The following is a 25,531-nucleotide window of genomic DNA, read 5'->3' as shown; positions in this document are numbered from 1 at the left end:
CTGCCTGAGATTCTTGGTTGTAAAGGAGCGCTTAGCTCTTGTTTCATATAATACCCGCGGAGGGGAATTAAATGCCTCATCCCCTCTAAAAGTTGGGGACCTAAACGGTGTGCTTATGGCTACACAGAAAGCGTGTGGTCATCGCCTGATGACAGCTAGATCTGTCAGGTTTCAGGTTAGCATCCTACCTAATGAATCAATTCCTTACTTGTTTTGTTGTTAAGGCCGAACAAGGAGAGGCTGCCATGTCACAGGACTGCAACGATGAGTGGGAGCTGAGCAAAGAGAATGTGCAGCCCCTCCGGCAGGGCCGTGTCATGTCCACCTTGCAGGAAGCACTGGCTCAGCAGGAGACTTCCATCCACACTGCTGTTCAGCTCAAAAAACAGTGAGAGATGCTTTGACGCCTTCTTTCCCTTTATCTTCCTGCCGCTTTATCATTTTTTCTATGTCTTAGTTAACTGTACTGATCTCATGAACATTAAACAAAGCACAAAAGATCAGAAGCTTAGTAACTGATGTCTATGCTACTATCACAGTCCAGCTATTTAGGACTACTTGCTGTGTGTGCTGTACAGTATAGACTACTAATTTTAGATTTGCAATGGAGCGTTTAAACAGCAAACACTAGGGAGATTCAGTTGTGCTTTTAAATGTACTTATTAAGAAAAATACATATAGGTTATGAAGAGGAGAGCTTTTTTGTCTTTCCTACAATAATCTACTGAAACAGGGTATTTCTCAGGAGAGAAATTCTTCCTACTATTGTAATGTCGGCACAATACAGGTATCTTCATATGTCTTCTCTGGATTGCAAAGACACCTGAGTGGGCAAAGTCAGCCTGGGTTTGGTCTGTCTTGCATACAGTCTTCCAGATACAACTGTTTGACTTCAAGGGGCATTTTGTGTCCCAGACCTATTCAGTTATATTTCTATTGTCTGATCCGCGAATTTGCATGCCCTGTGAAGGCCAAGTTGACTTGGTGAGGAGTCTGCGTATTGTGTCTGTGCTGTCTGAATTTGGAAGCACTGGTGCTTGTCACGCTGAACTATCTGGGTGACATCATGTGAAGTCAGTAGGGCCTATGAACACCTGCCCAGTACTTAATGACCCAGTGCTTATCAGCTGGATCTGGATTTTTTTCATGGAAAGCCATAGAATTGTTATTGTACTGGGATCTGCAAGGGTGTTTGTCCAACTTGACTCATTATGTTTGTGAGGTGTTACGGCTGAGCAGAGCCTTCCAAGAACAAGGGACTCCCTGGGGAGCTCTACAGGACCAAGTCACAGCCATGGCTAAACACAAGCTAATAATGTTATTGTCTAACTCAAGCTGCAAGGTGTTTCGCCTTCTTGATGTGCTGCCTGAAGGTGAAGTCATCATGTTGTAAGGATGGATGATGTGTGACCACATAGATGTGTCTTCACCGTGCTCTCTGGGGCAGTTCTGTAGTTGTCTGATCATCAGGCTTTTCCATCATCCTTTGTGTGTACCAATCTCCTCCTATACTTAAATAAGGGACGTTTCATGCAAAAATTAACTTCACAATATATGTCTGCTCATAGCTCTTCATAACAGAACAAGCATTCTGTCAAGGGAGACCATGTAAGCTTTAGGGTAATAGAAATTCTTGGAAATATCCTTTGGAAAGATGTGTATCTGTTCTTGTTAAATAATGATACATTTCCCAGTGCTTTAATTTTGAAGAAGAGTACAAAAGCTTATTTTCTTCTGGTCTCAGTAAAAGCTCAAGTCTAAATATAAGCAAACCTATCCTTTTTTCTTTTTCTATAGACCTACAAAATGGTATGAGTGAGAGCGAAGGTCTTAGTTTACAGCATAGAAAACATCTTTACAGTTATACACATGTATTTATTGGGTGGATAATTTTTTTTTAGGGAGTTTGAATCAGAAATCCGATTTTACTCTGGAGATGATCCACTGGATGTCTGGGACCGGTAAGTTTCCTTTTATTTCAGAAAAAAGAATAGAAAGGTCAGATACTCTTGTAAAAGCTTGGGGGAAAAAAAGATTCTAATTTATAAGAAATTCATTAAAAAAAGAAATTCTATAACAACAGGGGTGGGGTTTTTTTTGACTGATATGTTGTCTTTCAATACTATGCCTGATTTTTTTTTTTTTCTAAATCTCCTTATGTTGTACAGAAACAGAAGCCTTGTATCTCATTCAGAACTGACTTCCTATGAATATATTCCATCTCTAGGTACATCAAGTGGACAGAGCAAACCTTCCCCCAGGGTGGAAAGGAGAGTAATCTCGCAGCAATATTGGAAAGGGCAGTGAAAGCACTCAATGAACAGCAGCGATACTACAAAGATCCCCGCTATCTTAATATCTGGCTCAAGTTTGTGAGTATTTTGTGAATATGTCTTGGGTGCTGCTTTTTCTTGTTACTTGTCATGTCGTTTGCACACAGTTAAGCTGATTTTTTTTTTTTTGTAACAATAGAGTTAAAGAATATGTTGTACAACTAGTGCAATACTTGAAGTATCTCTGTGCAAACATGTTGCCTACTCCTGAATTCCACTTCTCATTTTCAATAGGATCTTTAGACTGTTTTTAGGATCATAAAGTTTGGACAGCTACAAACTCCATAAGTTTTGTCTTGATTATTTATTTAAGGAGAAAAGGAAGTGACCTAAAGACACATTTTGGGTGTTATATCTGTCCTACCAGTTATTTTAACTTCTAACTGACTTGTATCCACATCCTATGTTTAAGCAAAACTAAGCTGAATGTGTTCTGGTCTTGCCCTGTCTCTCCATTGCTATAGTTTTTGTTGTTGTTCTTCTTAAAGCAGCTTTTCTCCAGGTTTAGCTTCCTGACCTGGCTTACCAGTTCTGAAACTGATAAGAAATATGTTGTACTTTAGATAAAGATAAAATAATTATTCTCAGGAATACTAATATGACAAAGTTCAATCATTGAATTATCTTGGATAAAAAAAAAATCTAAGAAGCTACTGACTTCGAATATGTAGGCTAGAATTAAGGGATTGGTAATAATATTGACAAATACATACATGCACTTGGAGGTCTTTCTTATTGTTATTCTCCTACTGAATTCCATTTCTTTATCTCATGCACTGTGACATGATACAATTACATGTCCTGGCTTTACAGCTGCTTCTGTAAGACTTGTATTGATGTGGGGTCTTGCAGGAGGCATCAAAATGGAGGCATCAACTTGGAATCCTTTGTAGTCCAACACAATTACTGAAACAATTTGTTTGTTTCAGGGAGATTGTTGTAACGAGCCCTTGGATCTGTACAGTTATCTACATAGCCAGGAAATTGGCACAACACTGGCACTACTCTACATCACTTGGGCAGAAGTACTTGAGGCTAGAGGAAGTTTTAAGAAAGCAGATCTGATATTCCAGGAAGGTCTTCAGCGCAAGGCTGAGCCTTTGGACAAGCTCCAGTCCCATCACAGGTAAGCTTCCAGCTGAAGGGAAGATTAGAGTAGTCTTACGTGCTTCAGTGCATACCTGGTACAGTGAAGTTTATGCTGACTTCTCTGATGTTTTCTTCTCAGGCAGTTTCAGACACGTGTATCTCGGCAGACACTACTGGGGCTTGAGGAAGCTCCTGATGAAAAAGATACGGGTCTTCTGGGACCTGCAGAACCTCAGAGAAGCTCATTGGCAGATCTGAAAGGCAGGGGGAAGAAAAAAGTGAGAGCCCCAATTAGTCGTGTAGGAGATGCACTTAAAGGTACATTCAGTTGCTGAAACCACATATTGTTATTGGAAGAGTTACATCTTTTTGTCGTGGAATTTGCACTTGAGTGTGATAGGTAAAGGCTGATTTGCATAAATCTTTTTGCTTATAGCCACGAATCAAAACAGAAGCTTCCAGACTCTAACTTCTCAGCAGCTTTCAAATAATCCGGGTTTCGCTGTGTTTGATGAAAATTCAGCTTCTGGACCTGAGGTTCCCATACTTACACCCCAGCCATGGACAGCACCTCCAGCTCCGAGGGCCAAGGAGAATGAACTAAGCGCAGGACCTTGGAACTTTGGCAGGGTAAGGAGTCTCAAAATGGACAGGCGAAAAAGGGGAAGGTGTGTGTAAGCTGATGACTTCTTCTGAACCCCGAGACAAAGGTCATACTCTTTTTCTCTTGCCTGGGGTTTGTGTCTACTTGTAACTATGGATCTTCCTAGCTTCTTCCTAAAGAGTATCTGGCTGTGCGTAACCTATTGAAGTTTAGCAAGCTGATCTTGCTGGAATAAGTTTAAAAAAAACTCTCTAGAGTTCTTAAATCAAGAAATTCTAATTCTTGCTAACCAGAAAAATTGGCAGAGGTGGCCTGCCAAACTGTTTGGAGGGCAGAAAAGGAATATAAGAGGGGAAAACACTAGCCAAAGAAAGGGAGAGAAGCCAGGCATTAGTTAATTCTGTAAGAAAGAAGAGCAAGAGTTAAATTGATGTCATACAATACAACTTGAAGGAAGAATTTGTTGCCTGTCTTCTTATGAAAATAAGGCATTTACAGCGTTCTGCAAGTCTGTTTTGAAGTGCTTGTAAGGAAAACAGAAGAGTGGAGATCAAAAGAATTGAAGAACTACTGTATCAATTGAATATTTATCTTGACAGTAGGATGACAGAAGGCAGGTTCCAATGGTTTAAACTAGTGCTGGAGATGTGAAAACAAACAGCTGTTCTACAGGTGTTTAAGCTGTTCTACAGAAATGATCCAAGACATTATCTGAAGGAAATTAATCCTATGAAATCAAGTTTGTTTCATAGGTCCTTAGATAACCCCCAGTGTTCCCCTATTCTTTGTAGATTAGAGGGGAAGAATAGAAAGTAATTGGACGATAAAAATATTTTAGACTTCTCAATATAGAAGTCATCATAAGCGAAGCTTAGAAACAAAAACTAGGATGAGGAGAGGGAAGCAAATGAAATTCATGGAAACTCCAGGAATAATTACTATCAGATACAAAGCAATTTGAATAAGTGAATGGAAAAGTTCAGTAAATCATAGGTTTAATTTAGCTGAGAAGAATGAGGAGGAAGAATTATTAATGTAAAACTGCTTTTATCAGTTGCCTTGCTTTGGACTGCTTAACATGTTCATTCTGGTCCCCAAATACCTTTGTATTCTTTCAATGCATGTCCTTAGAGTTCTCTCTGTTCCCCCTGTAATGAAATTTGTTAGACTTAATTTAAAAAAAAAAAAAAAATCTGCAAGCAGCAGAAGAGTTGAGGATGTTTAATTCCTCTTCACTAAAGCGTGGTGCTCATTCTGGCTTGTATTATACTGAAAGAATAACCTTTTGTGAATGCTTTGAGACATTAAAAGCTGCACAGAGGGAAGCGGCTTCTCTTTTATTGCCGGTCTGAAGATGGCGAAGTAAACAATTTGAAAAATGGTGGAAAAGAGAAGTCAGTTTGTGAAATATCCCTGCCATGTAACTCTCTGCTTAAGAGTCTAAAGCAATTTCAAATAGGCACATGAGACTAGTGTGTTGTCGGGCTAATTTCTATCTGTCTTCTCTTAAATAATGGACCCCACAAGCAGTTAAGGAATTTTTGTGGTGCTGGAATGGCCTCTGAGAGGAAAACTGAGAAGCCTGGAGGTTCTTGGTAGACAGCAGAAGGAATACTATCATAGAATTGGGACAGTCTCAGCTGAAAAATGAGGACTATAGTGTTTCTGGAAAACAAACAAGAGGAGCAACTGGCATACCCAGCTTGACCAGCATTCCCTCAATGACAGAAACTAGGTACTCATGAGGACACGCAGGAGGAGTGTGTCTTCCTTTTTTACGTGCTAGTGCTCAGCTGATTGTCCATAGCTCTATGAATCGGAATGGAATTAGACTTTTCCAAGACTATCAGTTTTAATTTTTTTTTAAATAACAAAAACTACAAACGAGCCAAACGCTTGGGAAAAGGGAGATTCAGAGTAGAGAGGAATGTAGAGTCTAAACATGACTCTTTAAGCTGTTAACATTGACTTTTCCTTCCTCAGCGTCCTCGCAGCAGTGCAAATTCTGGTACAGAAGTGCCCTACCCACTGCCCAGTTTCACCCCGTATGTGGAAGAGTCAGCTCAGCAACAAGTCATGTGAGTGTTCAGTCTGAAATGGGGATTGCGTTTGAAATTATCAAACCTGTTTCGTTAGATTCTGACTCATTTTGTCAAGTAGTCAAACCTCCAGACCTGCAAGAATTTAAAACTCTGTCAACCTGGAAGCTCTTAGGACTTTAGCTTGATGGCAGAGGCTTCAGTGGAGGCTGCATAAGGACATGGGAAGTATTTGACTATTGCTGCTCATTATGTGGGAGACTATATCATATTTATATATGCTAATTAGTTTAATAGTGTAACTTGATGTGTTTACACAAAACCAGAGTTACCTCTTAGGATGCTCTTTGCTATGAAAGCAGCCACAAATTGAGACAGGCTTATTGCTGTTTTCCTCTATTTTGGGAACTCTGTGCTCGTTCTATCTGGAGTTTTATTCTGAAACAAGCTATCAAAGTTTCCATGACAACAGTGTTGCTTAGGTTATCAAGGAGTATGCTGTTTTGCCTGAAATTACCTTTCTGCTTCTACTGTGCTCACAGAAATGCTGATAAATCCCAGGAGATGGGGTTGCTCTGTTTTGTTAGAGAAGAGGAAAATGCCTTATTTTGCAAACGGCTTGCCTTTCTTTTTCTGTGGCTGATGATGGCCATAGAACACATAAGCTCTTCCTAAGAGACAAGTGGAAAAGAATGTTTGATATTACAGACAGCTTCCTTGGCTCTGAATTGTGTATAATCAAAGAATGCTGAAAGGTGGCTAACAGCATCGGGTTTTGCTGTGGGTTTTGTATGTTGCACGTGGACTGCAGAATAGCTCTCGCCAAAGACGACATAATTTAGTTTAAGAATATGTAAAAAATTAAGTTTCTGTCTAAGCTGTAAGACTATTTCTTGCTCCTGAAAGTCAGTGATGCCATAGAACTAAATCTCTTGACATGCTGGTGTCTCAGCTGAAGACTCATTTACAGAAGGCAGCATCTTTTTATACCAGAGAAAAGGAAGGAATGGGGGGGAACTGAACATCATGCCAAATTAGCTGTAAGCAACTTGAGCAGAGAGTTTGTACGTAGTTTTAGACTATGTCGTCGAAAGTTTAAAAGCAGATTTTTTTTTTTTCTGCTTTTGAGTCCATTTCCTCATGATGCCATGGCTGTCAACCAAATCAAGTCTGGAAGTGTTGCATTGAAATTGTGTAAACGTGATGCAATCAGTTGTCATCCAGAGATTTGGGTAGAAGGACCCTGTAGTAATCTTGGTAATAAGCCCCCATGCCCACAAATAAAAGTTTAAAAAAAAAAAACCCAACCATTAGGAACACCTGCTTGCCTCATAATCTCCCAGATGGTCTTAGGGTTGTGAGTCCATTCACATGCAAAACAAAACAGATGTCTTGGAACTGTGCACTGTGTTTTCTTTTGAACTAACTATTTACCCAGACCACAGTTAATGCATATGTTTCAAGGTCAGTTGTTCAGATCATGTTTTATTGCGGTACAGATAATTGCTGGAGTCATCAGGGTTACTGGTATCTGTAAAACTGCACAAATTCTGGTTCCCCTCTCCTGAAATTAGCATGTAGCACTTTCAGAAAGCACTTTCAAGTTAAATTGGCTGCTACAGACTCCTCTCACTGTACAGTGATTTGTTTGTTTGTTTGGATGTTGGTGGTTTTTTTTTTTTTTTGTAATGGGGCACTTCATTTCTGTCACTCAACAAGCAAAACATTCTCCTTGAGCAAACTCCCCTCTTATTGCATCTTAAATTTTCCCTTTTTTATTGAATCTAAAATGCCACTCTTAATCTAGTCCAAGATCTTCCATTTTTAAGTCCTGCTGATTTTTTTTCTTTTTTTTTCCTCCTTTTGTAGGATGATTAGGGACTTGTCACCTGTGTGGTCACACAGATCAGTGGAGCTAAAGTAAACCTAGATCTGGCTCCAGAATGCACAGCAATTCAGAGTATCCTAAGAATTTCATTTGCTCTTGACTGGGCCTTATTAACACTTTGCGGTGGTTTGGGTTTTTTTTTTTCATTACACAATTCTGAGTTGGTATGCTTGCCTTTTATGTGCTATCATTCCATTTTTCTTGTTTGGTTTTTCTTTCAACAGAACAGAATGTCTTTAGACTGTTCTACAGCTAGATTCTGAAATTAGCTATTTTCTCTCCTATGCTTGCTTTTCTATATTACCATGAAGTATGTATAATTGAAGTAATAACTGCACATTTTTTCAGGACTCCCTGCAAAATTGAACCCAGCATAAACCGTGTTTTAAGTGCTCGCAAACCTGAGAAAGAGGAGGATCCACTACAGCGAGTGCAAAATCATCAGCAGGATACTCAAGAAAAGAAAGAGGTGGTGATGTACTGTAAAGATAAAGTTTATGCTGGAGTCGAAGAATTCTCTTTGGAAGAGATCCGAGCTGAAATCTACAGAAAGAAAGCAAAAAAGAAAACCGAAGGTATGCTTTGAAATGGGATGATGACATAAGGCTTTCTGAGCTGGAATCATAAAATTATACTTACTTTTTACCAGCATAGAGCTGTCTGTTATTGCAGCTGCTTTTCTCTTTCTGCTGGAATGGTTATTTAACTGCTCTGAGGTATAGAGAAAGTAACATATCTGACAGTTTATGCGTGAAACAGGGAAAGAAGACCAGGGGTTTTAGCCCCTCTGAAAGGAATTTAGGCTTTAGCCACAGATTGCATGTGAAATATGCATTGTGCCTTAAAAGCTTTTCTTCCTTAGAGGAGATGCAGGCCATAGCACAGAAGAAGGAAGAAATACAAAGGAAAATTGAGGAGCTGGAGAAGAAATTAAAGAAGAAAGAAGATGACAAGCAGCAACAACCACGTGAACAGGTACTGTCCTCGTTTAACTGTTCTTTTAAAAATAGCTACTATTTCAAGTAAAAGTACCAAAGGAGAAACAATATCTAATATGTTTCTCTTTGGCTAACACTTTTAAAACTTTTTTTGAAAGGATGCTTCAGTCCATTGTACACATACATCACCCAGTAATGCTCAGAGAAATATTTCTTTTCTTCTTTCCCACTTGTCCCCAAGCCATACCCTTCCACTATATCCCAGTTTTCTTATAGGTTGCAAATAACAAGTAAAAGTTAATTATTTTAAAGCTTTTCCTTTTCCCAGCTTCATCAGTTGGGCTAATAAGTATGTTCTCTCTCTCCCTGCCTCCTTTCCCCCTCTTTCCCCAAAACAATGCCTTAGTAGTAAATATTTTAAATAATGAAATATGAAGTGTTGTGAATTTGATGTAAGCTGTGTTACTGCTTACATGTGTCTTCAATAGTTGCAGTATAACTGAATTCGCCTATGAAAGTTATATATGGCTGCAGAGAGTAAAATTACGCATTTTAACTATACTAAGCAATAAGAATGGACTTTTTTCATGCAAGTAAACTAAGTACAAATAAAACTGGCTAAAGACAATTATTAATCCATCAGGGTTCTAATGACCTGCACAGGATTATCACAATGTTCTTGGAACCTTGTTGCATGGCTTGTGATTCCATCACTGTAGAACCAAAATATGTTTTGTTTCTACAGCCAACAGAGATAACGGAAGCTTCCCCACCTTTGGGACTCCAAGGACTGACTTTTTCCAGTGCAACAAAAGGTGGGGAGAAACAGCCTCAGTTGCAAAGGTAATGTCTTTGCCAGAAATGAGAGAATTTGTGGGGATAATTAGTTACGAGTAACATGGATCACTAACGGATAGCCTGTTTCCGCACGCAGAATGGAATATACCCCTAGGCATCAGCCTTTAACCAGGATCTGTAATCTGTCTTTATATAATTTCAATTATTTGTCTGAGGGATCTTCTTACAAGTAGCGTATGTCAGCTGGGCTTGCCTTTTTTACAAAGTTTACTTATGTTTTGTGAAGGTGCATAAAATGTAAGAAAGAAGTTTGTATCTTTTTCACAGCGAACCCCAGGTTTCTGAAGATACTCAACAACAAAAACCATCTTGTCCTGACAGTAAGTATTAAAATTTCTTATCATTAAGGCGAAGGCCGTGTTGAAGGGAAGTGCTCTTTTATATGAATAGCAAGACTGCAACAAACTAAAAACAAAAGTCTAGGTGGATTAGAAGAATGAAAATGAGAACATGCTCGTGTTGAGTGCCCTTAACCATATTCTGCAAAGACCGAGCATCTGAGGTCTGAAAACTGTCCTTATTTGAAAGGACTTTCAAGCAGAAGAGCTTTTTTCTTTTAATAGCTGAAGAGCTTTCTTTACACTTTCATATATGCAGTCTTAGTAAAATTTCTAAGAGTTTAACACTGAGATTGGTACTACCTTAAGTCATTCTTTTTCCTCAGAGGATTTGGTAGAGGAATACAATCAGAAATTATATATTCAGTTTTGTTGTTGGGAAGGGTGCGTGCTGAAGAAATTTACTTTTGACCCAAATTGATTACTGTTACTGTTGACAGAGGTTTTCCAGACTGTTGATGTATGCCCAGATACACAAAGGGGAAATGTGTTTTTAGACTCAGAGGATGAGCAGGAAGAACAGAGGGATGAAGCCAGCCTTGGGAAAAAAGGTACAAATGCTGAAGTATATTCTGAAAAGAGCAAGCTAGCTAACACAGTATGGTGGTAAAAGTGTGGTTCATTAACATGGCAAAACCAAGCCTCTTTTTAATAGGTTTCTTTAAATGTCTGTTCTGTGACTTCCTGCTAGGACTGGTATTTTTAAGGCTGTGTATTAAATCTTTTAAGTAGCATTGGATACACTGTTGTGGAAAAAAAATGTTGCTATAATAGAGCCTCTTGGTTTTTCTTTACAGATGTAGGTCTCCTTCGCCCACCGGATCCTGCTACGTTTTTCTCCATATTTGATGAATCCTCTACTTCGGCAAATCAGAATATAAGGTAGGATTATTCAAGACCTAGATTTCAGAGGGAGGGAAAACTGAAGTATCAAACCACTTTCTGTAGCAGCTGAAATACAGTCCTGCTTCTTGTATGGATGTGGGGTAGGTTTTTGTTTTGTTTATATTTGTATTTTTTGTTTTGTTTCATTACTTAATGGGCAATACTCTCCTGTTGTTCCTCCTCAATCTAGAACTATTTAAGCTGCTATATAAACTTTCTTCATTCTGGAGAGCTGTATATATTGCAGTTTACTGGTAGTTCTGTAGTAGAAAGTGGTAGATTGAAATTCTCAGTAGACTTAAACTTTTGAGAGGAATCTCTGTTGGAGGTCAGAAGCTACTGTAATAAATAGTTAATGAATGTAACTTTATTTTAGTTGTTCTGCAGATCATACACAGAAAAGTGCCCGGCGCCCTCTTGCTGTTCGTAAACCTTCAGATTCTCTAACTGCAAAGGAAAACTTACCACCAGAAGCCTGTGTAAGGAAACAGTTTACCCCATAGCAGATTTCCTGTCAAGGAGAAACCAACATAGAATGTCCTACTGTTGAACTGAGTGAGGCTGGCTGGACTGACATGATGTGTGATAAGCAAGGATTCCTAAACTTTTGTCTGGCATGGCAGTACTTGAATTGAGTGATGTTAAGATTACACTGGAAATTTCATGTTTTTACTAGGCTTTAAGGTGGCCAATATGGAGATGATGGTAGGGAGTCTGCCAAACTTTGAGCAACTGATTAGTGGCAAGGGTTACTCACACTGAAACTTTAAGAAGTTTGTGTGATGAAGAGTGGCACTCTTAAACACTGCCTCCTGTTCCATCCACTCTCTTGCCATGCATCCAAACAAGCATATTGGCTCCTGTGTTCCTCACCCAAAGTGCCATAAGCTTGACTCCCTTAAACCTTTGTACCTTGTTTCTTTGTGGCAGTTTTGCAGATGTTCGTAAAGTTTTCAGTAGAGGTGGTAGTTGCTGTCTCACCAAGGGACTTAGTTATTGCATGCCGCAATAGGCCTTTTGGCTGGTTGAGTGAGAGGGTTTTATTCTGAGCTGAGATGGATTTTATGTACAGCTACAATACGAAATACTTATCAGGGTTAAGTATGGTAAGCATCATGCTGATTTTTGGGTCTAGAGTCAGTCTGGATAACTGCATAGATCTGCTTTACATGTTCTACGTGTCTTCAATGCCTGACATTTTAGTAAACACTTTAATGTGCTTATGCCTGAACTGAAATGTACTTCTGGGATGGTAGATACTAAGTAGTCTCTAACAGTTTGTGGCAGGTCTACAGCACTCTAAGGGGCAACAAAGCTACCCTTTCTAGTTGGAAAAAAAATACACAACTATATTACAGTTAGGGTTCAATTACTCAATTTGAATGAGCGATATAAGTAGAGTACATGAAGACTGAGTGTCGGATTCATACTGGAATGGAAGGTGGTGGGGTGGAAGAAAGGGGAGAGAAAGATGTTCAGCTTCTAAGTAAATTGAAAGAAAATTTGACATAAAATGTACAGGCTTTTCACTTGTCTCTTCCTACTTTTTTTTCAGGATGAGCTGAATGGAATTGAACCTTTGACTGAAGATGCAATTGTGACAGGCTCCTATAAGAACAAAACCCTTTGTGCCAACCCAGAAGACACGTGTGACTTTGTTAGGGCTGCCCATCTGGCCTCAACGCCCTTTCATGGGGTGGTGGTAGCTCAGAGAGTCCCAGCTCCTGCTTTTTCACAGAGTGTCCTGAAGGAAGACTGTCCAGAACCTAAGAGTGCACCTCTGAATCAGGAAACGCTGGTTTGTGAGGGAGCGTACAATGAAGCTCTTTGTGTAAATAAACTGAGGTAATTAACAGCAAAGCATCGTAAGCCCCTTTTCCTGGGTGTCTTTCATTGGTTGTGGATTTACTTTGAAGAAACAATTTTCTGAAGAGACCAGAATATACTAAAGACAGCCATTTCTCTAGCTCAGGGTCCCTTTTGCTGTGAGCAGATTTAAGAGGTAATAGCAAGCCCACTTGGCTTTTCAGCATTACTGCTGAGGGACTTAACCTCCATGCTTTTTCTACCAAATAACTTGCAAAGAAATTAATAAACTCATTCTGTCTTTGTAACCAGAGCTTAAAAGTAGAATCATCAGTTCCTTTTATACTCTTATGCTTCTGTAGTTACTTTAGTGTATAAAATGCATCTGGTGATTATGGCTTAGACTTCTTCTACAGAGGAGAAAAGCTAGAAAGAAGAAAAAAACTGGGCAAACAACCTCCTGTTTCTTACCATTGTAAAGAAAAAAGCATCTGTTATATGGTGTCTTCTTAATTTAGAACCGAGTTTGATTTGCTAGCTGTTAGTATGCAAACATGTATACCATGCTGAAGGTGTTTCTTTACTTGGCCAGTTCCCTGGGAAACCATGCTGATTATAATTAGGAAGGAAGAGCAAGAGTTATTTCCCACCCAACCCGCCACTGCTTTAAAAGCACCATAGGTCTGAATTTTGGTAGTTAAGGGAGTTACAAACGTTCAGTACGTCTTCTGTTGTAGCACTCATATTTAATGGAAGAGAAGATACAATGAATCTGTAGACTAAGATTCTGAGTATAAACAATCATTGAAGCGGAAATGAAGCTCTGACATAATTATTGGCTTTCCATTAAGGATGGGAAAGGACTTCTTTAACATACAGAAGTCTGGGAGAGCACAGTATCCTTCCGTAGTCACTAGGCTGGCATTATCTAGACAGTCTTATCTTGTGGAAGTCTGAATAGTTGATGACTTTATTTACAGCCCCATCATGGAAGCAAGCCTGGAAGATACCCGCTCATCAGGTGGTTCTGTCTCCTCGGGATCTTCTCTTTCCTCTGTTACACAAATATCTACTATTAAATACCTGCATATCCCTGAGAAACTGGAACTTGCTCAGAGCCTGCCTGCTGAAATGGCTACCGATTCTGGATGTATCAGTGCAAATATTACTGGTTAGTACTTAAACTGAGTTTCACAACAAATAACTTGCAGCTGTCACTAAACTATGGCGCCTTTCCCGTACTTCCTATATTCTACTCTGCTTTCTGTGTATTTCCTGTTACTTTGACTTGTGACTAAACTTGTCTCCCTTGTCAGAAGTTAGGAGTGAGGTATAGAGTATAGCATGCTTGTCAGCATCCAAAAGATGTAAATATTAAGATGATGGAGAAGTTATTTAAGGTATTAAAGCAGGGAGTGTGTAGGAGTAATGAGGCCAAATTCTGAAATGAAATATTTGGACTGGATGGTAGTGAGAACTTCTAAGACAGCTTTGTTTTGCCTTGATTTTTTTTTCTCTCTGTAATCATACTGTGTGTTCTGCTGATGTGCTGATAAGTGGCAGGCTGAAAAAGGTAAATATGAATTTGAAATCTAGTGAAACTTGCATAATGTTGGTTTTAAATTTGCACTCTTAACTTTACTGGAAATTGTGCTGCTTCACAGTATCCTCCTTTTTCCTATTGAAGGAAAACAGTATTGGTACTTAAATAGTTAATTTCTATTCTTTTTTCTTCTAGCCAAAGGCCTTTGTTTCTCTTTGTTATAAGTCTTTATATTACAGTTAGAACAGGAATGGTCACAAAAAGCCTTCAAAATCTGGCCTGTAGAATTAGGTTTGTGTTGAATGATGGTTTTCAAGGTGTTTAACTGGCTCTAACTCCTTTGATTTCAGTTTATCATATTTTAATTAGAATTGTACATCTGAAAATTCTCAGCATATCTACTGTAGAGAAGAATATGTTATTGTGTGTCTGCAGGCTATTTTATTATGAAGCATGCTTGGGACCTGGAATGAAAATACAATTAGAAGAGTGTTGTCACTGAAATAGCTGAAATATTTTGGATAGATCTTAACACTAATTTTTTAATCATATGGACTAATCTTTAGAGCAAGATGAAGAATCTCTACAGATTCTTTTCAGAAAAAGAAGGCATTTGTTCAGATGTCTTAATGGTTCTTTCTTAAACTTTTGATCATTCCTGTTGCTTTTTTTTTTTTCTTGCTTTCTGCACATCTCCCTTGAATTGCAGTTCTCAACCTGGACGTAGTAATTCTACTGAGGACCCCGTAATGCTGCATAGAGCAGAAAAATTACTTCAGATGTCTGTCTGTTTATTCCTGTAAAATATGCCAGTAAATTTCATAGGTTTGTGATGGTAAAATATTGGAAGACCTGTTTAGCCTTCAACCTACAATGTTTTCTGGATCTACTTTCACAGAATTACTTCCTGAGCAATATCTTACTGCAATGCTTTTCAAATAAATATAATGGTAATGATACTGTAATTCTTACCTTTGTACTGTGGAAGTCAGTAGAAGCCATCTAGTTCTGCTGTGTTTTACTCTGATCATTTGAGATCAACACTTTTCAGGCTACCTTGGCTTTGTATAGCTGAACTCATCTATTGGATTATTTTTCTCTGTCCTATTATGCAGGAAAATAAACCCAGACCTATGTGTAATTACCTTATGTGTCTTCCAGGAGGTAAAAGCCCTTAAATTCTTAATATTGCAGTAAGCAGCAGAGTTGGAGGCCAACTCTGTTTTCCTTTGAATACAGCAGGGGTTTTATGTAAGAAAAGGAGTGAATTTCAGTAAAACCCTTCATTTAAAAATCACAAACTGATCGCTTACTCTGGACATAGATTTAAAAAAGGAGTGCTAATTTGTAAAACGAGTTTGAATTCTGCTGTGGCTGAGCAGATGTACCTAATCTAATTCCGAGCTTCGTCTCTTGTGAAAGATGCGTTTTACATGACGCTACAGTAGAATCACTGAGACCTCATGATGAGATAGTCTGTAAGGTAGTTTCAAAGACGACTGTTGTGTTCATTTCACAGAACAAGACCCTATTGGAAACAGATTAATTGACTTGCTGAAAGGTGATGCAATAAATCAGTAAGCAGATAGAAAGCTTCCAGTATCCAGGTTACTTTTTCTTGACAGGTATAATCAAGTCACAGAGACTCAACACCTAGTCATGTCATCTGTTTCTATTACTTCTCTTCCTAGGTGATGATGTAACTCAGTCCTTGTGGAGTGCTGAACAGCGTAAAAAGCTTTTAGATCCTATGCCAGAATTACTGACTGCTGCTCCAGATTTTCATTTGGAGACTGGTGCTCTGCCTGTCATGGAGTTTGAGAAAGATGTTGAGCTAGGTAGGTATGCCAGACACTCTACAGTGCAAGGGATCTATTTATGTTCTGATTCGTTTGAAATATGCTTCATATTCACTCCATATTCACTAGTTTTATGTGGTGTAGATGGGAAATAACTTGCACAGCCTGGGTACGTATATTTGCTGTGACAGCTCATCAATGTAAACTTCCATAACAGGAAATGAGACTTACTGTATCAAATGGGAATATTGGACCAATGAAGAATACAAGATGCTTTTTGCCATTCCATCTAACTTTCCCCAGCTGGATGCAAAGGGATTTGCAATCAAGGTAACACATGATGGTTATTATACAAGAAGTGTGAAATGTTAAAATCTTCTCAGCCAATGTAAAGTAAAATGTAGTAAGTTTGGTCTTAATTTCTGAATTCCGTGCATGAAGTTTGCTACTTCAAGTCCTCTTTCTAATTGTTGATATAGATTGAAACTTTCTGACTGTGGAAAATGTCTTCCTTGGTAAAGTGGGGAGGGAAAAAAAAGAGGATGAGAAGAATATGAAGATAAGCAATTTTTGCTTTATTCCAAAAATAAATGTTCTTCTTATGTACCTTCTTGTAGGTGTATTCTCAGCCTGTGCCTTGGGATTTTTATATCACACTTCAGTTACAGGAGCGTTTGAATACTGACTTTGACCAAAGCTTCAGTGAGAATTGCAGCTGTTACTTGTATCAAGATGGCTGTGCTATTTTGCACAGGGATATAAACCGCTTCACGCTTGGGGTCAGTACAGATAAACAAAGTACAGTTGTAGAAGACATGATCTCTTGTATAGGTAACAGTAGTGAGTTTTGTTTGTCATTAGGCTCATTGCTGAAGACAGCATCACATGTTTAATCCTGCAATCTAGGTCCTCTGGTTTTTGTTTTATCTATATACAAATTAGGACTGTCTATTATAGCCTTAGTTAGAGCTGGTGTCTCATTCATAGATCATGTGCTTCTTGGAGACAAACCGGAACAATTTTTCACACTTTATTCATGAGTGATAAATGACCTGAGCCAAGAACCACATGTTATTCCACAAGGTTTGCACCTAAAACTCGTGTTTAACTTGACATCTTTCAATGAGTTCCAGACTGCTATAGGAAGGTCATAGCCTTTAGTGTCCTGCTGAAGGATTTACATTTTAAATAAAGTCTTGTAAGTGCATTTTGAATGGCTGCATATAAATAGGATACAAATGAAATAGTGATTTCAGTCTTCAGTTCAATTCCTCCTCCTGAACTTTTGTCCGCTTCTGAATAATAGTGTCTCCTAAGAGCTCATGCTTCTTTTAATTTTGGCTGGGCTGATCATGGGCAAAATCTGATTATACTGAATTTAGGGTAGGACTGTTATCTCTGTACAGATGAGTAAGGGGAAAAAAAAGGTGAGCTATAAATATTTCACTTAATTTCAGGTAGAATGGCATATAGATACGTGTTTATTCCCTGTTTTCAGGATGTTATTCGTGGCCGTAAGTCCATCACGGAGGAAGTTGTCCTACTGGTTGTTTATAATCTTCTGGGTGTGGTAGAGAAGCTCCACAAAGCAGAGATTGTCCACGGAGATCTGAGTCCAGAGGTGTTCTTTCTGGGAGACAGGTTTGTCCCTTTGTATGGATATGGGAGGATATATGATACTCGGTTTCAGCTACAGCTCTTGTGCTTTTGTAATTTCTCCTCTTTAGTTGGGGTACTGATATTGCAGTCCAGGTGGTGGGATTTTTTTTCTAGGCTACAGTGTATTCTGAAAATAGTGAGAACACTTTGTTTAGGAATAAACATTTATTTTGTTTATTTCTATAGAAATAGTATACAATGATGTGTAAAACTTATACTAAACAAAACATTTTTGCTATTGCCTGTGTTACCAAGTTTCTACTTGACCAATGTACTGGACAGCTAACTGGATATCGGTAAATAACTTGCCTTCTGGTTCTACGTATCTGAAAAACAGGAAATTAGAAGACAAAGGGCAGGTGCGACTGGAATATCCAGACACTCTCTTAAAGAGATAGCTTAGCTTCCACTGCAGTCTGGCTTGTAACTTGATGCACAGATCTGGTTTTCTTCTTTAAGTTCTTTCCCATATTATGTTAACAAAGTCACATATCCCTTGAAATGTGATTTGTGAATTAAGTGTGGGAAGATAGTAACTTTGGAATGTCTAATGATTCAGATATAATTCCATTAGAAGAAATTCACTGAGGCTGTCCTTAGTCTTCGCTGATATGTTAAAAATGGCTACTAACTTTAAATGCCTTTTGAACCTGTAGTCACCTAATACATGTACCCCCAATATATTTTTAAATGCCTTTTGAACCTGTAGTCACCTAATACATGTACCCCCAATATATTTTAAAATATTTTATTTATAGAATTTATTTATTTGTCAATTACATACATGTTCTAATATTTTCTTCACACACCCCAATGGATTGTCTTGCACATCCCTTAGAGTGCACACATCCCATTTTGAAAGTCACTGATCTAACAGTGGCTTGATGGACTTTATCTCCTGCTGGATTTCTCTGTAGCAAACGCAAACCAAACTAAACTGCCAAAAAGTGAGGATAATGGTGGGGTGGTTTTAAGATAGCAGAAACTATCCTAGGACAAGTGCATAGTATCAATTACAAGACATGCTCATAGCATACAAGTGTGTAAGAAGACTAGTAGTGAGAAGTGTGATCTGTTCGCATTGTTGGCTTGGCAGTACACCGTCACCTATACAGGTATTCCGAACTGCCCTTTCTGCTTGTCCTCCCTACTGTGTAGACTAGGGAAGATTTTTTTTTAAAGTAGTATGAAGCTTAATTCTTTCTTGTATGAAGAGTTCTACGATCTTGAAGGAGAGGGAGAGGCACTAAACTTTATGCTATTTTTCCATCCCACCAACTGTGTTTCAGATAACTGTGACAAATATCAAAACAGCATCATCCTTAACCCTTTAGTGTTTCCCATTGCTTACTCTGGGATACCAGTATCATCTCTAAGCTTCAGGCTGCCAGCTGGTTCCCTATCCAGGGGTAGCCCTTTCAGCAGTAGTTCTTAAGGTAACCATCAGAGGGGAGCATTGACATAGCTAAGACACCTTTTATATGCTGTTGATTTTAATTTAAAAGAAGAAAAAAGTTTGTTGGATTGTCTTGTGCTTCATTTGCTTCCTCTGCTCAGGATCTGTGATCCATTTGCTAATGATGAGATGACAAGAGCTCTGAAGATAGTGGATTTCTCTCACAGTTTGGATTTGAGATTACAGCCTCGAGTAAGTTTGCCCAACAGCTTTCCAATATCTCAGACCCCTCATGGACAACAGCTTCTGGCAAAAAGTTCTCTTCCTTATCAGGTGAGTTATCTATTTAGCAGGACATCTTAGTTTCTGTGTTTCCTTTACAAAATCTCTATTTTCTTAAGCTATATTTTGCAAACTCCGTGGAAAGGTCTGATCAATAAATACTGAATAAAGAGAATTTTTCATCTGATTAAATCTCTGGCATAAAGTGAAGGGACTAGCAGTGCTGCTGAGTGCCTGTGACCTACTGTATTTATTTAGGAACCTCCAGTAAGACCCGAATTTTTACTTTTTGAAGCTTCCTTGTTTAGCAGGTCTCTGAAGATTCCGATGCAAAGACCAATTCAGACTTAAATGTGTAAAAGCACCAACAGTAGCAAACTGTAGTGGACTGCAGAAATTGACAGAAGTTGAACTTTCTGATGTTTGTTGTGATTGCAGGTAGACTTGGTTGGCATTGCAGATATAGTACATTTGATGCTGTCTGGTGATCACATCCAGGTCTATCAAGAGAATTCCATCTGGAAAATCAGCCAAAATGTGTCAAAGTAAGTCCTTTTGCAGAGGAGGCTGCTGGGAAAGAACAGACTTCTAACTTCCTTCATTTTCTCTACAATGGCACTATCTTCAACGTTCAGTACACAGAACTCAGCGCTGTTGTTGCCAAAAGTATTTGTTCTGTGGGGACTTCAGTTTTGAAGCTACTAGACTTCTTCATTTTAAGCTCAATATCAGCCTAACAGTCCAGTTAAGATGACTTTTGCTTTTTCTATCCTTTTGGACCAGATTGCTTTAGCTTCTCTTTTTACTTGATAGACCAAGCTTGGAGAAGTTTATAAGTGGGTGGGTGGTGAGGAAAAAAATTACATGAGCATGTTGCTTTAGAAATGAAGATTATTTGTGTTTTCTGCCTTTTGCATTCTAGGCTCTATTGAAGGGCTACTAAGACACTGATGCCAGGGTTCTGTCTGTAACAGTTGCAGAAACAGTATACATGCACAAGAAGGAAAATAATTTAAAATGATAATTTAAGATGTATCTGCAAGCAGCTTCTTTTTGGAAACTGATGTTTGTCCTCGGGTATTCATTTTTCCTGCTCTCCTTTAGCCACATGTTTTGGCTATAAGACCACTCTGCTTTCATCTACCCTTTGTTCTTAGAGTAAACACTTGTTTACTTTTTTTAGTCACATCCTGCAGAATTTTACACCTTAGCATTTCATAAGGATTTTCCAGAGTGCTCTGCTCATGACAGAAATTACTTGACAGGTATCTGCACCAAGATTGTGGTATATTAGCTACACTCGCTGTGTGGAGATACTATGACCATTGCTTTAAGAAAGCCTACTACCAGTCTGGGAGTTGTCCAGTTCCCTAGCAACCTGCATTACTTACACCTCCTAGTTTGTTGTATTCAACCTTTGGAAAAAAAATTCATCATCTTAAGCTGCATACAGGGGAAAAATGCATTTTTCTTTGCTTGGCATATATCCGTTTTGTCTATATTGTTATAGACTGATACCAGTAGTTACAAGGCTATAGGAGGCTTCTGCTGAGTACTCGCTCTGCATGCCATACTGTACCCGTAGCTTTTGGTTTTTCTTCAGAGGATCAGCTTACAGGACTAGGCTGTGAAGAACAAAATCACCAAGGGTGATTGTTCTCTGAAGAGATGAATATCAATGATGTATAGGTTGGCAGTAAATACCTATCTTATACTGCCTTTGCTTCAGAAATACTAAAAGTAATTAAAAAAATGTAACTAAATCATTGATGGAGACTGGCTTTTTCTCTCTACTGACAGATATTCTAACATTTACATGTCTTTGAGCTAAGTAAGTCTGACCTGCTCTGAAAAATAGGACTCCTGTATATTAATTTCTATCAGAACATGATCTGTTTTTAATAGTATTCTGCTGGGATAGAGGGACAGATTTCTGATAAGTGTTGCCTTTTTTTATTTCATTTTTTATTATTGACTACTTTTTAAAAATTCTGCAAGAGATTAAATTGAGCTACTGCAGATGAAGCCACACAAGGCCTGAGTTGAGAAGGTAGGAACAGGGTGTTTGGGACCTGATCAGGATGCAGGTATGAGAAAAATGGTAATAACTGTCTGGATAACTGGAGCAGGAGGAGTGGAGTAGCAGGTAGAGTAAGTCTGAGTTTGGAAGGATAGGGCTGGCTCTTATGGGGAGTTTGGAGGAGAGGGGTCAATTGGAAAGGAATTTCAGTCACAGCTGGGGAAGCTGGATAGAAAGAAGTAGGATTCTGGGTAGAGGTAGAACTTGGAGGGAGACTTGGGTAGAAGGGGAGTGAGACCTGTGAAGGGCTAGAGGAGCCTAAGGGGGGAGAAGGGAAAGCCTGGGCACGAGCTCTGTGTCACTGGAGCCAGGCTGTAATGGCTCGTCGCTTGCCTGGGTGCATCAGTTTATAACTTTGCTTTGAAGTTGGGAGTACAAATAAGGAATTTCCATTTTCCGTTCTGTCTTCTACTTTTGCTTCTGAAAGTGTTATAGACTTAATATTCATCTTTTATACTTGTTTTTCAACATCACAAATTCCAAGAAATGTTTGTATAGGTGCTTTAGTTACATGTTATACTGAAGTCTTTTATCAACAGTGTAAACGGGGCATTCCATTATGCGGGAATAAGGAATCTGCACGGAATGTGGTTTGGTGTGGTGGTGTTTTTTTTCCCTTCATTCACACATAGACCTTTTAGTGTGGCTGGCTCTTATTAATTGATGACATTTCCTCCAATCAATTTTAAGCTTTCACTAAATTCTCAAGTAATCTCTGACAAGCAAGTTTACTGCTGCAGGGAATCTTCATCCACCAGAAGTGGCTGCACAATTAAGCACTTCCCTGTGAGAAGAGCCAGCTGATGGATATTAATCTTGTGCTTTATTCTTTGAATGCAGGCATGCATGGCAATGACAGCTGCAACACCCATGAAGACACAGGATTCTTTTTCCTGTTGCTTTTAGTAATTCTACTTTTCATTTGTAAAGATCATGTTACTTCTGTCCTTTCTGCGAAAAGTTCTATAAGTGACTTGGAAAGTGGTTGGGTGTTTTGTTTTGTTTTTTTTTTTTTTTCCTTTGGGGGTTGGTTTTGGTGGAGGTTGTTCTGAGGGTGGGTGGTTTGTGGTTTGGTTTTGGGGTGGTTTTTTTTTCTGAGGGCTGTATTGACAGGATAACTTTCCTCAAAGAATGTTCTGAGAGCTTAGGCAGTAAGAAATAGAAAGAGAAATAGAAAAGAAAAAGAAGGCTTCTTATTAGAAGGCTGACTGGTGTTAAATGCAACAACCATGACCTCTTTATCTTAGGAAAGCTTTTAAAAAAGGACTTAATTATTTCTAAGTATTAAACAAACTTAAAGATAGCAGAATGACTGGTAGAGCCACTAATTTTACTACCAGTTCAACAAAATACCAAAGCAGTGGGGAACTGCAAGGCAAAGCACAAAATTGTTCTTCTAAGGCCAATGGCACTCAATAAAGCAGAACCCACTTAAAAGCTGACTGAATGCAAAGCACTTAAGTCAATGTTGTGGTAAAGACTTCTGGAAAGGCAGAATGTGAATTCTGATCAAGTATTTTTTTTTTTCCATCTTTGAGCATTGCTATAAGGTTGCCAACCTGTTTTTCAGGGGAGGGGGTTTTAGCATGTTACCATTATTAAAGAATAGATTTGGAGATTTTTTTCACTTCCAGGAGTGGTTTTAGTTTTTCTATTTTCACTATACTATTTTAGGAAACTTCATCTGCGCAGGCTTATGTGAGCTAGTATATAGAACCTATGTTTGAATTTTTAGGACTATTTTTGTCAATCGTAACTCCTCAGACGTCCTTACCAACATGTAACCTCCTCTGCTATGTCTCTTACTTGTCTAAGTCCATGAATGAAATGGCCTCAAGTCTTGCTTTTTTTTTTTTTTGTTAGGTTCTGTATGACTTCATTATTTTAGAAAATGTAGGAGTTACTAGTGTAGTTACTAGTACTAGTACAGGCCAAATTCCTTCTGAGACTGACTGCTGCTGTTCTGTGAGTCACATAAAGCAGAGGCAGATAATTTGTTCAAAAGCCAATGTAACTCCTAGCTTAAGGGAGAAAAGTGCTTCAGTAGTCAGAAGCAGGGCGGTCTATGGACTTCAGTGCAAGACTGAAGAACAAAGGGTTAGCTCTGATAGCAGTTTTCTGAGCCTTTAATGAGTTGGTTATACCCACACAACATGAACAAAAAGGTTATCTATGAGAGAGGTGATTTATTACTATTGTCTTTGAAATGTTATCTATATGAGAACTCTGGCAGTTGGAAGGCAGGGGAAAAAAGAAAGTAAAAATGGCTGCAAACCACTTTTTTTTTTTTAAATTTCTCTTGCAGCTTTCCTTTACTATTGACCTGTGAACTTAACTTGCAAATGGTGGAATAAGATTTACCTCTACCCCTTATTCATGAAAGGAATATGCCAGCTTTGTTGGTTCAAAGAATGCTCTTGATAACTCCTTTAATTTAAAAGTGCCGTGGCTGAATGTGAATGGTGATAGTAGTCAGGTACGCTAGAAGAGGCAACTGTAAAAACAGTGTTTTTGATAGACCTGTGAAACAGCCTGGCTAGTTACTATCCAGAAGCCTACTGGAGAAAGGGGCCCACATGTGTAAACTTAACAATACATTCCTAGTTTTCCTTTATATTAACTCATGTGAGTGATATTATTATTTCAGACTTGGTTTTCCCAGGGCATTTAGCGCTGCCTACAAATGGAAGTCTTGACAGACATGTTGTGTATGCATACTGTTTCACTGAAAACTGCTCTGTTTGTTTTAGGACTGTTGACAGTGATTTCTGGAGTAAATTTTTTGGGAGAATTCTGAATGCAGATGGTAAGTCCACAGTGCCTCTGCTGAGGGAGTTAAGAGAGGAAATAAGTGACATGTTTGACAGCTGTTTCCAAGAACGTCTTTGTGAATCCTTAGCTGCACTGGGAGAAACTTTCCTCTTGGAGAACTTCCTGTGATTTCATAGAGGACTAATACATTTTTGTATTATAGACAGGAATTTGTTGTTAACTTTTTATTTATTTTTTTCAAATGTAAGCATGAACAGTGATTGTAGCTGTTTCTGCAATACTTCACACGGGACTTGCTAAAGAATGTTGGTATTGCATCAGTGCATAGATAACCTCCTAAGCCTGCTACATGGACTAGTCTGTGTCTGAGCAGTTTGCCGGAGAAAATTGGTTGTCATAATTTCCCCCTCCCCTTTTTGTATAGCTCCTTTAAAAATGTGTTTAATACCTAGTTCACACTGCAGTCTCTGAAACATCTTTGTCCTATGTTTAGTTGGTCTTTTAATCAGTGTTTCATCAATAAAGTTGTATTTTGATAGCAGCTCTGTCAAATATTATTGTCAGATGGTTTCAAAAGACTTGGTTTAGTATCCATGCTGGAGTGCTTCTGCGTGACTGGGAATTGTTTGTGACTGCTAGATACAAAAGCTCCTTGTTTGGTGGCAGCTTTCATAAGCACACAGGACTTCCCGGATACTTGAACACAACTTGAATGATTCTACTTGGAATGTGCTCTCGTGGATGATTGTCATAAGTAGATGAAGTCATGAGTGAAAAAGATGCATACTTCAATTTTTGCTTCTCAACGCAAGTGTTTTATTTACTTTTGCAAGGGCTAGAGTTACTGACTGGATTGAGCATCTTACAGAAATCTCACTGAAGTCTAAACTTGCCATATGTGCTGAAGTGTTTGCAGGTTTTGTGGGTGTTTTTGTGGATAGATATTTATGTTAACCTTTTATGCACTGTATTATTGAAAGCAATACAAAGGCTTCATTTTATTCTAGAGAACAGGATTTACACGACCCAGAACCAAGATGCTATGTACCTTCAGTGTAGAGGAACATCTCAGACTCGGGATTTACTTCCTCACAGCTTCTCCCATGTATGAAAGTGAGAGTAGAAGACTGCATCACTAGTAATTTCTTCTCCCTATAAAACCAAATTGGCTTTAAGTGTTTTTTTCATTTAGTCAAATTCTCTGACTGTGGTTCTGTTTGAT

The 25,531-nt window shown here is 38.6% G+C and overlaps 1 protein-coding gene across 1 annotated transcript; it reads left to right on the top strand.

Annotated features, from left to right (window-relative positions):
- Nucleotides 1-245: 245 nt before the first annotated feature.
- BUB1B (BUB1 mitotic checkpoint serine/threonine kinase B) lies at nucleotides 246-24,477 on the top strand. The gene is made up of 23 exons (XM_075712878.1): nucleotides 246-388; nucleotides 1,902-1,961; nucleotides 2,228-2,372; nucleotides 3,263-3,459; nucleotides 3,562-3,740; nucleotides 3,859-4,052; nucleotides 6,010-6,104; nucleotides 8,302-8,528; nucleotides 8,816-8,928; nucleotides 9,637-9,734; nucleotides 10,017-10,069; nucleotides 10,528-10,638; nucleotides 10,885-10,969; nucleotides 11,349-11,451; nucleotides 12,528-12,817; nucleotides 13,759-13,949; nucleotides 16,013-16,159; nucleotides 16,338-16,450; nucleotides 16,738-16,899; nucleotides 17,619-17,761; nucleotides 19,337-19,508; nucleotides 19,896-20,002; nucleotides 24,288-24,477. The coding sequence occupies exons 1-23, from the start codon at nucleotides 246-248 to the stop codon at nucleotides 24,475-24,477; spliced, it is 3,318 nt and encodes a 1,105-aa protein (XP_075568993.1).
- Nucleotides 24,478-25,531: the final 1,054 nt, after the last annotated feature.

This window comes from Pelecanus crispus, chromosome 6, assembly GCF_030463565.1.
Source record: "Pelecanus crispus isolate bPelCri1 chromosome 6, bPelCri1.pri, whole genome shotgun sequence".
Lineage (NCBI taxonomy): Eukaryota > Metazoa > Chordata > Aves > Pelecaniformes > Pelecanidae > Pelecanus > Pelecanus crispus.
This window is presented reverse-complemented; position numbering and strand designations above follow the sequence as displayed.